At 43.2% G+C, this 13,351-nt stretch overlaps 1 protein-coding gene across 1 annotated transcript; it reads right to left on the bottom strand.

The window, feature by feature from the left end:
* Nucleotides 1–10,123: 10,123 nt before the first annotated feature.
* LOC124275674 (isopullulanase-like) lies at nt 10,124–11,978 on the bottom strand. Its single transcript, XM_046711296.1, has 2 exons — nt 11,075–11,978; nt 10,124–10,684 (listed from the first exon to the last, which is right to left on the bottom strand). The coding sequence occupies exons 1-2, from the start codon at nt 11,606–11,608 to the stop codon at nt 10,139–10,141; spliced, it is 1,080 nt and encodes a 359-aa protein (XP_046567252.1). The 5' UTR covers nt 11,609–11,978; the 3' UTR covers nt 10,124–10,138.
* Nucleotides 11,979–13,351: the final 1,373 nt, after the last annotated feature.

Genomic DNA, 13,351 nt, shown 5'->3' with positions numbered 1-13,351 from the left:
ACCCAAAACATGGACAAGGGTCTCACAAGTAACATTTTTTTCTTTATGTTTGACTTTTACTGGAAAGATTGTGTATACTAGGACAACCTGATTAGTAGTATCATTTACTATAGGCTGTCAAATGCATCATCAGTTGTTTCCATTCTTCATGCACTTCATTTGTTTTTGCAACGAGTAAGTACCTCAGGAGGAACACGTTCCTGAAAACATCTACTTCAGAATACAAAAGGGAAAGGGTTACTATGAGGGTGTTCAAATTCAGTTATCAAATATATGATAATGATAATGATATGAAAAAAAACGAAGAGGAGCAATAATGATATATTTCCACATAAAGGCCAACGACCTGCGTAAATAACAAAATTCATTGCAGCATTGAAATTAAATGATATGCGGAAACTCAGCAACTCAGAAACACGTCTCAAGCCTTTGTATTACCCTCGGATTCTTTAAATTTCTTTCAGTCATTTAGATCTCTTTGTAGCATACCTAACACGAAAATGTAATATTGGATGTGGTAGAATTATCAATTATGAATCTCCCTGCGCCGGAGGTTGAAATACAGCGTCCGCTTACAGACAAATTAGAAAATAGCCAATCAGTCACATATCCGTTGGGTTTATTGCCTGCTATTTCATTCCTGAGTTGGCCAGTACTTGGCTGTGATCCAACTGAGACATCTATAAACCGGACGTTGGAGGAAGTACCACGTGTCCCTGCCGGCATTGTCCAGAAAACAAAACGAGGACACAAACCTTCCAGACGAATGTTTTGAAATACTACATCACTCATGTTGATGACTTTGACGTTTCCAGCCAGATTGAACACTGCATCATTTCTACTTAACATGTCACATTCCGGGCCGCGGAAAGTACACCAGTCCATGTAAATCACGTCAATATTGGTGACTTTCACTCTGTGAAGGTCACGTTCAGCCCACCAGCCTGTTTGGAAAACGGCACCATTTTGCATTTGCCAGATGACCACTCTCTGTATCGTCATATCATTGTTGTACACCTGAAACGTAATGGGATATCTGACCATTACCGTGGTACGTAATATCATCTACATACCTGGAGTTTAAGGGTTTCTTCTGCGCGGGAATTCATTTTCATGTCCATACACATTTACCAACATTATGCTGATTATCCTGGATTATACTTCGACACAACTGACGGATTGATAACTGATAATTAATCTGTAACCATAATTATGCAAAACACACAGAGTTGTTAGATGTCAAAGTGTTACATTACCTTGAGTGAGTCATCATTGGCCATGATAAAGACGTCCTCCACTACGCCTCCTACTCCCATCTCAATGCCGTCGCTATTGTATGGCCAGGCACCCACCATCTTAACCTGTTTGATTATGTTGTTTGGACTTTAAGCGAATATGAAAAACTGCTGGGGGTCGCTTAACGTGATACCTTCAATTGTGTGATTGGTGCCTCGTGCAGTGTTGATCAACGACCATTGAAATCGTTTGTCATGGAATTTGTACTTTCGGCCTGAACAGATTCCTCTTCCATGGATCTTGACCGTTGTGTTGTCCTCGGTGATGAACCCTCCATCGACAAAAGCTCCGGCACTGATGTAAACTTCTTTAATGCTGGAGTTTAAACTGACTTGACTTCCAAGATAATGCACACCGACATCAAAGAACAAAACGGAAGGGTCACTGTTAGAGGGAACATCTCTCTTCAGGGGATCAGCAAATATCAGCAACTTGTCGACTATTTCGGACTTCCAACTGCCGTAGTCATTATCAAACTCTACAGACATCATGCTAGAATTCCGAGTCACTGTAAACCTTGCCGTATTGATCCCGACCCTACTACAAGCGTATCCGTAACTTGCTGGACGAACCAGACACTGACTGAAGTCGGTCAGCGTTCTGACCTCAACCACTACTGGACCACCACTGAACGCAAAAGACGACCAGGACACAGAGCGGTTGGGATGGACATAGGGAATCTCGGCATGTCTGTGGTTCGAGGTCGTCTGGTAAGTGAAGGTACTCAATAATGGATCCCCAAGACCAACCAAAACCTCATACTTATCTGATGCCTCCATGGTCGGAGGTGCAGGGTATATGACCAGCTCGGACACACACCCGCCCACAACGGCCATTACTAAACAGATCGCTGAAAGAATCTCCATGGCGTTTGTCGGTGACTTCGCTAAGATGAATGGCTACCTGATAATGAATCTTTTATCAAGTCGATTGATATGTACAGGATCGGATAACGAGTACATGAGCCCATACAAGACGTGCATTCCAACATCTGGGACAGATATATTATTTCTGTGGATAGCGTGTTCTGTATGGGTAGCATGCTAGTGAATCACGTGACTTTGATGCTGGCATGGCCCCAATGTTATTGTTTGTTAGGTTTGAAGAGGTGTATGGGCCTGTCTGCCTTTTACGCGTATAGATACAACAGTATTGTATGTGTTCATGTGTTTTGCATTGATTTACATTGAACTTTGATTTTTGCACATTGAGTGGAAAAGCAGAAATTCCTGTTCATATGCAGCGTTAATTGGATGACAGCTGGTGCACATGCCCATGTATGGTTTAGTCGTTGAGGCTTCATATACAACCATGTTTCGAGAGAGTTTATTGGAACACCTGTCAATACTATTCTTTATCTGCAATGCAACAATATGTTATGACATAGAGAAATGTAACCTGAGACACACTCTGTATACGTTATCTTGTATACATAGATAAACAGAAAGGTATTTGTCAGATGGAACACCCGTCGTCTAGGCCACAGTGATTAGAGATATAGGATATCTGCTATGATCCTGCTTCTGATAAATAATATTCTAGGTAGCCATTCATCTTAGTTAAGTCACCGACAAACGCCATGGAGATTCTTTCAGCAACCTGTTTAGTAATGGCCGTTGTGGGCGGGTGTGTGTCCGAGCTGGTCATATACCCTGCACCTCCGACCATGGAGGCATCAGATAAGTATGAGGATTTGGTTGGTCTTGGGGATCCATTATTGAGTACTGTTACGGCGGCCTCCCCCAATTTATGTTACGGCGGCCTGACCCCTCGCAGTATACTGGTGAACTGCTGACTTAGTTCCCGTACCGTAACATAAAAATAGCAGACAGAAACGTAGCTTTAGGCAAACCAAACTTCCACACTAGTGTCCCAAAGGATGTTTTCACAAACTACTATACTAGGAGTCAAAGATGAACAAACACAGGTTGCGTGAAAATGACATTATATTGTTATCTTCAATCATAGAGTACAAGACACAATGGTCACTGCCAGACAATTACAAATAGTGGAACGGGGTGGATCAAACACAAAAATAGATTATGGACTAGGGAAGCACGGACCGGGGATAAGTCTAGGAACTAAATATAATTCTTCATAAGGCTTAAAAAGACGGAATAGACATAGACATACTCTCTGGAAGTCTAGTCAATATAAATCCTGACAGTTGGCTTATTCAAAGCAACCCCATAGAGCATATGAAGGAGGTGTACCATATTTACCCATGTCCGGCTTCCCGAGGTCCTCCCTATGTTCCTTAGAGCAGTGGCGATGTTCGGCACTGATGGGCTTTACCATGGTCTAGATAAGGGGAATGGGCGGACGTCGGAAGAAACAATTAACTGGACAACCCTCTCAGACCCGCCAGTCCCAAGGAATTGTGCTTTTTCAATTCCGAAAGCATACGACATTACTAACTAAGGTGATGGTAAAGTTATAAATCCATACGTGGATGGCAAGCTGAGAAACTTCCCTATCAGACTACCTGGGTCTTATGATCATAATATGAACTTAGTATGGGGTATAGGGATTTAAATGAGCTACAGGAAGTAGGTTGGTATACTTTGTAGCGAAGGTATGTTTCCAAGATTATAGATATAACAAAACAGATTACTCACTAAGAAATGTGAGAACATGATCTTTCAGATGATACCTACTGTTATGGGTGAAAGTTGTGCAGACGTGAATAATTAAGGAAAAAGGGCGCGCACATAACACTAGTTACTCTCACTGGAGTAGGAATGGCATGTTACCGTTACAAGTACCTTCACTTACCAGACGACCTCGAACCACAGACATGCCGATATTCCCTATGTCCATCCCAACCGCTCTGTGTCCTGGTCGTCTTTTGCGTTCAGTAGTGGTCCAGTAGTGGTTGAGGTCAGAACGCAGACTGACTTCAGTCAGTGTCTGGTTCGTCCAGCAAGTTACGGATACGCTTGTAGAAGGGTCGGGAACAATACAGCAAGGTTTACAGTGACTCGGAATTCTAGCATGATGTCTGTAGAGTTTGATAATGACTACGGCAGTTGGAAGTCCGAAATAGTCGACAAGTTGCTGATATTTGCTGATCCTCTGAAGAGAGATGTTCCCTCTAACAGTGACCCTTCCGTTTTGTTCTTTGATGTCGGTGTGCATTATCTTGGTGGTCAAGTCAGTTTAAACTCCAGCATTAAAGAAGTTTACATCAGTGCCGGAGCTTTTGTCGATGGAGGGTTCATTACCGAGGACAACACAACGGTCAAGATCCATGGAAGAGGAATCTGTTCAGGCCGAAAGTACAAATTCCATGACAAACGATTTCAATGGTCGTTGATCAACACTGCACGAGGCTCCAATCACACAATTGAAGGTATCACGTTAAGCGACCCCCAGCAGTTTTTCATACTTGCCGGAAGTCCAAACAACATAATCAAACAGGTAAAGATGGTGGGTGCCTGTCCCTACAATAGCGACGGCATTGAGATGGGAGTAGGAGGCGTAGTGGAGGACGTCTTTATCATGGCCAATGATGACTCACTCAAGGTAATGTACACTTTAACATCTAACAACTCTGTGTGTTTTGCATAATTATGGTTACAGATTAATTATCAGTTATCAATTCGTCATGTTTCTAATGTATATAGTTTTATTTATTGCTAGGGCCACAGATTGAAACATTACTGTAGGCAATACAACCATAATTGAAGGATAAGATCAATACAGTGTTGATAAATGTGTATGGACATGAAAAAGAATTCCCGCGCAGAAGACACCCTTAAACTCCAGGCATGTAGATGATATTATGTAACACGATAATGATCAGATATCCCATTACGTTTCAGGTGTACAACAATGATATGACGATACAGAGAGTGGTCATCTGGCAAATGCAAAATGGTGCCGTTTTCCAAACAGGCTGGTGGGCTGAACGTGACCTTCACCGTCACCAATATTGACGTGATTTTCATGGACTGGTGTACTTTCCGCGGCCCGGAATGTGACATGTTAAGTAGAAACGATGCAGTGTTCGATCTGGCCGGAAACGTCAAAGTCATCAACATGAGTGATGTAGTATTTCAAAACATTCGTCTGGAAGGTTTGTGTCCTCGTTTTGTTTTCTGGACAATGCCGGCAGGGACACGTGGTACTTCCTCCAACGTCCGGTTTATAGATGTCTCAGTTGGATCACAGCCAAGTACTGGCCAACTCAGGAATGAAATAGCAGGCGGCTATGCTATAAACCCAACGGCTATGTGACTGATTGGCTATTTGCTAATTTGTCTGTAAGCGGACGCTGTATTTCAACCCCTGGCGCAGGGCGATTCATAATTGATAATTCTACCACATCCAATATTACATTTTCGTGTTGGGTATGCTACAAAGAGATCTAAATGACTGAAAGAAATTACTAGAGGGTGATAGAAATATTTCACGTGTTTTATATAGTTGCTGAGATTTCGCATATCATTTTAATTCAATTCAACGTTTTGTGTATATTTTTCTACATGCCGAAATAAACAACTAATGCTCCTCGTTGTCATCTACTCCTTATAACATACTGATTATATATACCTTGTAGGTGTTGATAGTGATGTCCCAAAACGTCCTCTTTCCCGCCATCTACGACTAAATATAGATGTATCGAGTGACGTTCTGACTGACTGACTGAGTTTGGTTTTACGCCGCTTTTAGCAATATTCCAGCTACATCACGGCGGGGGACACCAGAAATGGGCATCACACATTGTACCCATGTGGGGATTCGAACCCGGGTCTTCGGCGTGACGAGCGAACGCTTTAACCACTAGGCTACCCCACCGCCCCTGTATTCTAAGAACCAATTACACTATTTAACACATTTTCTCAGGAAGTAAGACTATTGATCTTGCGACGTCTGCAGAACACAAACATGGTCCTGCCGAGATGTTGGCCCAATACCAGCAAACGGTAACAACTCTAGCACAATACAGATCTGTCAGAATGGTGGCTTCTACAGAAAGAAAAGAGGCGGTTGCAAACCACCATTTAAATAAGAGGCCGGTTGCAACAAGTTGCCTGTGCAAAAGTCGCGGCGAATATAAAACGACTGCAAAGATGACACGTCTATATCACAGGCCAAGACGATAGGGACAGGAATATACTGCACAACTTTTGGATAATATTTAATCTTCAAAGATGGTTTTGCATCCGTCGTGCCTAATGCTTACAAAGCCCTATTTCATGTCAAGGCCAGCACTGCACGTCCCCTTTGAACACGTCAGGGATCCCGGACGTCATTGGTAGACGTGTACGTCAATCTCCAACCTCCATTCTCATCGAACTCGATCGGTGCTGCTCTCACACGCGTCAAGATGACACCGGCCTACCCATACTGCTGGACGGTACAGCGATGGGAGTAAACCAGGTGAAGTCCTTCACCAAGTCTGCCAAGAGTCAGTCTTTTGTGGAGAAGTTTTCTGAGAAGCCATTGCATCGTGTGTACATGCAGTGTGTTGAACCGAATAGCAATCCCACCGACTCCTTCGCCTGGGTGAAGTCGGCTGGTCTTAAATGTGAAACTGAGGACTTCCTTTTTGCTGCTCAGGACCAGTCACTTCCCACTCGCAATCGCCTAAATGTGATTCCTAAAGAAAATATCAATATGAAATGTCAACTTTGCAATGAATTCACAGAGACTGTCCAACACCTTGTCAGTGGATGCCCTTCCTTGGCACAAACAGCATATCTTAAACGACATGATGGCATGGCTCGTTGCTTTTACTACCGTCTCCGACATGCCTGTGGCTTTGACTCCGAGGTCCATCCATGGTACGACCCTGAACATGTCCAGGGCATCATGGAAAATGATACTTTTAAACTTCTCTGGAATAGGCCCATATACAGCCTGAGGAGAATTCCTGCCAACACACATGCGTTTATACATGCCAATCAGTTCTGGAGGTCGGGGTTTGATTAATGTGGAGGCTCTTCATGATAGAATTTTTTTGTGTACTTTTGCACATATTGATTTATCAGATGATCCTCTAGTGATGCATGTGAATACTAATGATAAAAGCAAGGAATTCCACAGCTATTTTAAGCGTGCCAAGGTTGTTGGACAGAATCTGAGATTTGAGGTTGATTTTGTTGATGGTGATGTACTGCTGGACGGTACAGTGATGGGAGTAAACCAGGTGAAGTCCTTCACCAAGTCTGCCCAGCGTCGGTCTTTTGTGGAGAAGCTTTCTGAGAAGCCATTGCATCGTGTGTACATACAGTGTGTTGAACCGAATAGCAATCCCACCGACAACTTCGCCTGGATGAAGTCGGCTGGTCTTAAATGTGAAGCTGAGGACTTCCTTTTTGCTGTTCAGGACCAGTCACTTCCCACTCGCAATCGCCTAAATGTGATTCCTAAAGAAAATATCAATATGAAATGTCGACTTTGCAATGAATTCACAGAGACTGCCCAACACCTTGTCAGTGGATGCCCTTCCTTGACACAAACAGCATATCTTAAACGACATGATGGCATGGCTCGTTGCTTTTACTACCGTCTCCGACATGCCTGTGGCTTTGACTCCGAGGTCCATCCATGGTACGACCCTGAACATGTCCAGGGCGTCATGGAAAATGATGCTTTCAAACTTCTCTGGAATAGGCCCATATATAGCCTGAGGAGAATTCCTTTGATAAAGCCAATGAATTTATTTATATCATTGAATTTTCTGTCCCTTTTGACACCAATGTGATTGGAAAGATTAATGAAAAGCATGATAGATATGCAGACCTCGCTTTTGAAATGTCTAGCTTGCATCCCAAGTACACTGTCGCCAGGCTCCCCATTGTTCTCGGTGCCCTTGGTTTGGTACCTCATGATCTCTTGACGCAGATCAAGAGAGTGCCCGGGTTTTCCACCGGGAGTACAGCCCTTCTGACACTCTGGGTAATGCAGAAGGCTGCAGTGTTGGGGAGCCTTCATATTCTCCGGAAAGTTCTTGGTGGGTTCGACTAGGCAGCGTTTCCTGGGAGAAGTCCCATTCGCTGTCTGGGCTGCGTGTAGAGGGGGCGAGGGCCCTGAGCTGATGATGAGCCTTACCAGCCTGACTGTGCCAGGATCACCCAAACCCTTTCTGCTGCATACAATCTGTAAAAAATGATAATAGCATATTTGTTAAGCGCATATATCCATGCTAAAGCATGCTCAAAGCGCACAAGATAAAGATGAGATTAATGGTAAAGAGCTACAGTTCAAAGGCTATCTTGAACATGTGTGTTTTTAGATTGGATCTAAAAGAGTTAAAGTCACAACAGTCTCTGAGGCTCTGCGGGAGACTGTTCCAGGCTATAGATCCTGACATTAACCAGAAATTACACCCCTGTCATACTTTTGCGTATGTCAAGTGCTTACGAGTTCCTTATAAAAAATTCAATACACAGCCCGTACGCTCAAAATGTTTTGATTATTTTTGATTATTTAGCGTATAAATAACGAATTCAGCGTATCCACTGCGTATGAGCTACGTATGATTGGCGTAACACTATTTTTCTAGCCGCAAATATCTGCCTATGTAGTGCGTCTGCCGAACGTATTTCGGACGCATACAACGTATGCCTCACGCACTTCAGACGAATGGCAGCCGTATTCCGAGCGTATTCCCGATTTATGAAAAAGGCGGCTGTTTCCCGGTGTTTTCGTTACCAGTGCAGATTCCATAGCGTGAACATCAGCCTTTCGTCAACATGGGCCATCCGAGCCATCATATTTACACCAAATCTCGAGTGTACCCTGAATGTTTGGCAAGTACGTTATTTGTACGCAAGCTGTGCGTTTCTCATTAGTTACAAATAAATACAATGTGCTGCCCGATCGCAGGACAAACGGTGTTCATTAGTGCAATACGTCGACATTCGCGAGGAGTTCGTTCCGCGTGCGTTGTATCTGCGCTGCAAGTACGCTATGTATACGCCCAATATACGCGGCTCATAGCTCGTGCCCGGAGATAAGCGTATTGCCGCGTATGAACCGTTTATCCTCCACGAACACATAGCAGACTCGTACCACGCTCGACCGATGTGGGGCGGATGCACTACGTATTCATAACTTATGACCTGTGTAACAGCGTACACACAATGGTTTTGTGCATGTCCAAAACTATCACGCGTAATGGGCCGTACTGTGCGCATGCCGGGGTACATAAAACTTACTGAAAACGATTGAGATGCATATGAGGTGCGCATTGTGCGTACGACTGCGTATGAAAGAAATGTCAATGCGCAACCCATAAGGAATTAGGATACGCAGAAGTGTGACAAGGCCCTTACTAACGTTGTCTGCAAAATGCAAAATTCAAATTTGACCCCGAGCTCGTCAACGACCCAGTGTTCCACCATCTCATCGAACCAACTATTCGAACCGTTCTGCTCGCCTAGTCCTCATCAGATTAATGATATAGTTTGTATTGGTCAAGACCAGAGGGATCAGAAGATCTGTCGTGAGGATTCCAACTTTAATCAACCTAACTGATACTTAGATCCACATTGTCTTAGTTCACCCAGCTGTACAATGGGTACCCGTGAGGATGTGCTGGCAATGTGAGTGTTTAGTTCGTTGCGCCTAACAGGCAGCATGGCTGTATACTCCCCAGGGAGTTGAAAAAGTATCGGAAAGTACGATAGTGTCCTATGACCGGGGATAGTAGTGTACGTAGCGCAATGTGCCTGGATATGAGCGCCATATAAGCGGACTATTACTATTACTATTACTATTATTATTAACTGACATTGTACACGACAATAGCAGGAAACGACTCAATGAAAGATGTGAGAACAAGAATGTTTTAACCAGTTTATTGTAACGTGTGGGGACGTCCCCCATACAACTACCCTACCAAGGGTGGATGATGGCCACGACACTCAAACGTCACATCAGCTGTCTGCTCGTCAATGACGAAGTCTGCCGCCGGTGTCTTGTAGTTGTTGACGCAGTGGCCTCTAATGGTCAAATCAATGAACTTCCAGTCGACGATACGTCCATTTTTGGAGCCCGACAATTCATTATGCATCTGGTCGTGTAGAGGCTGTTCATCAACACTCAGATTCTCCACGGTGACATGAGAGACAGTGCCATCTGCGTCATCAAGGAAGGCGTATCGGACGATTCTCTGTACCAGTCCCTCGACCCGGATGTCCTTGAAGTGTAAGTTGGTGATGTGGAAGTGTTTCGTGCCGCTGTTGTCAATGACGGCGTCGTTCCCGCTGACATGTATACACCTACCCTTGAAGTCACACCAATCAGTATGTATGACGTCACAGTCTTCAACCGAGACGTCGCCCACTCTCTCAGTATCATATCCGGTTAAAATGACGCCGCCATTTTGCATTTGCCAGATTACCAAACGTTGGATTTTGAGATGGTCCCCATGGAACTGAAATGTATACATGATAAGTTTCAAGGCGTTAGTTCTTCAAATACTGATATAAACCTGAACAAAATGAGACTGATTACGTAATATCTTGCTGTTTTCTGGAATATGTACAAGTTCTTATCGACGTATAGTTCATGTGTCAGGCCTTTGTGTCCCTTAAAAACATTGAGATGTTTATGGCACACAGCACAAGCAAAGCACAAACCTACTGGAGAAATTGAAATTATGAAATTGTGTGTCTGATCCTCCCCACATCCTTTACGATCTCCTTAAATAAAGATACAGAGGGCAATTCAGATTTTTGTCCCAAAATTCTTTCTCAATGTACACATTCCTGTACACATGCCTGTACACATAAAATTCATGCAGATATCCAAGAAAACAACCTACTTTAACAGAGGCGTCATCAGCGATGATGAAGGTGTCTTCCAGCAAGCCGTAGTCACCCTGGGCAACTCCGTCAGTGTTGCCTGTCCAGGCGGCCACCATCTTAGCATTCCTCACGACATTATGGTCATGCAGGAGCCTGTAATAAAACTTGGCTGGATCCACCATCGTGATTCCTTCCACAGTTGTGTGGCCAGCGTCTCCCTGGATGATGGCCCAGCCAACAGCATCGGATTTGTGAGCAAACAATTCAGTGGAAATGATACCTCGTCCATGGAGTCTGATGCCGTCACATCGGAGGTCCAGAGCACCATGGAGATAGGATCCAGGGGCAAGGTAAATCTCTTTGATTCCAGATTTACAGTCGATTGTCTTCGTGCCTCCAAGTTTGTGCACCCCGGGTTCGTAGTACAACACGCCGTGATCATGAGGATTGGGCGTCTTACCTTCTGGAGGGTCGGCGAAGATGTACAGCTTGTCTCTGATGTCAGTAGCATAGCCATCACCAGTGTCGTAGTCAAATTCAACCGACATCATCTTCAAGGCCTTATCTATGTGGAATGTTGCAGTTTTCTACCCCGATCTCTGACATTTGTAGTTGTAGCTTCTTGGTCTGACAGTGCACCTGTGGAAGTCCTTCACTTTTGTATGGACTTCAACCGTCACAGGTCCACCTGTGAACGCAAAACTCGTCCAGGACTGGGTCCTGTTTTTCTTTTCGGCTTCTTCGTTGCGTTTTTCAGCTGTGCTCATGTACACAAATAATTTGTGTTTGTGCCCACCTTGGCTCGCATACACGTCATACTTGTTGGATGGATTCACCCCGTTTCCAGGGCCATCATACACGATCAGGTTTGCACCTGCGCTGCACAGAAACGCTAAAACATCAATCAGTGACATTCTAGCTTCTCGGGATGGTAGTGGCTTCTAATCTTTTATACCATATGCGAGTAAAATTGGGACAGATAAGAAATCTTTATACTACTCCCAGCTAAGGACACCACTTTGAAAGGTAATGTGACAATATGTACACATCCACTTAAATGTTCAAAGACATCATTAGGTAAAGACGTTTTAACGAACAAGGGTCTGTTGTCATGTCCCACACAGTGCCAACAAACACCATGTGAACAGTAATCGGTCAGATCTCCTGTCAAAATGAAAGTATCTTACCAAAACTTAAAACGTTTAGAATCACAACAATTTCTTTCTCCTATAATACAACTATCAACAGCGCATGTGATCAACATGAAGTGACCATGTGATTTCATCGTCTCATGCATGGTTGGTTATTCTATATGATATACATATATATTTACTGTGCAGTCACTAATTCAAAGGTATTTATCCTGATCCAAGGGTAGATTTTATTGTGTAATAAAGCTTTGGGTTCTCTCAACTGAGGGCACTGTGTTTGGTCAACAAGATATTGTAATAGAATCTAAAGTATAAGTATTAAAAACATCATGTAAACTTTGTCAATCACAAGTGTCACCTATTTTCGTTATATCACGATCTATCTGCAAATGTCCATCCATATTTTTAACATTAAAGTAAATAACAACCTAACAACATCATAGACAGTTACCTGGTTCTGAAGTTCACAGATCTGAGGCGTCTTTAAGGGGGCATATTCACTGTTGATAGTTGTTTTATCAAGCACTGGACGTTCGCGGTAGCAGCACTTGTCAGACATGACCTAATTACCACTGTGTGTCACTACGCTATTTACATCCATGAAGGATTCTACTACTGATGTCATTGTGTACTATTATTGTACAGACTTATGTATTCCATGTCTCCAAATGATATATTTATTCACTGTCTTGAATCATTGTGTATTTTGAGTGTTAACACCGATGTTTGTCAGGGACTATTTCTTGTGTACACTCCTGCTTCGTGGCTATTTATAGAAAGTAAGTGTGACTTTTGACCCAGATAAACAATGACTTATTACACTTGTTAATGACGATTTTCTGATAACTTTCTTGCTCAGAAGTGTTTTAAAGTGTATTCCATGATGGATACTAATGAAAATTACACTTGATTGAACTGAATAACGAATTTGATCTGTTTGACATTTCTCGGGTTACGGTGACCTGTCAACAACATTTACGTTAGGCTGAGTGACTAATTATAAATTCGATGTCCGTTTTATATCAAAGCCACATATTCATTATCTGGTATTTTCCTGCATTCTATGGTAGAAATGCCTTGCTTTACGATATAGAGGACAATGTATAACCACCTGTATTTCCGACATTTGTACCTGCAATATGA

The sequence above is a fragment of the Haliotis rubra genome, unplaced genomic scaffold, assembly GCF_003918875.1.
Source record: "Haliotis rubra isolate DU_JTF1 unplaced genomic scaffold, ASM391887v1 Scf2007, whole genome shotgun sequence".
NCBI classification, from domain to species: Eukaryota; Metazoa; Mollusca; class Gastropoda; order Lepetellida; family Haliotidae; genus Haliotis; species Haliotis rubra.
This window is presented reverse-complemented; position numbering and strand designations above follow the sequence as displayed.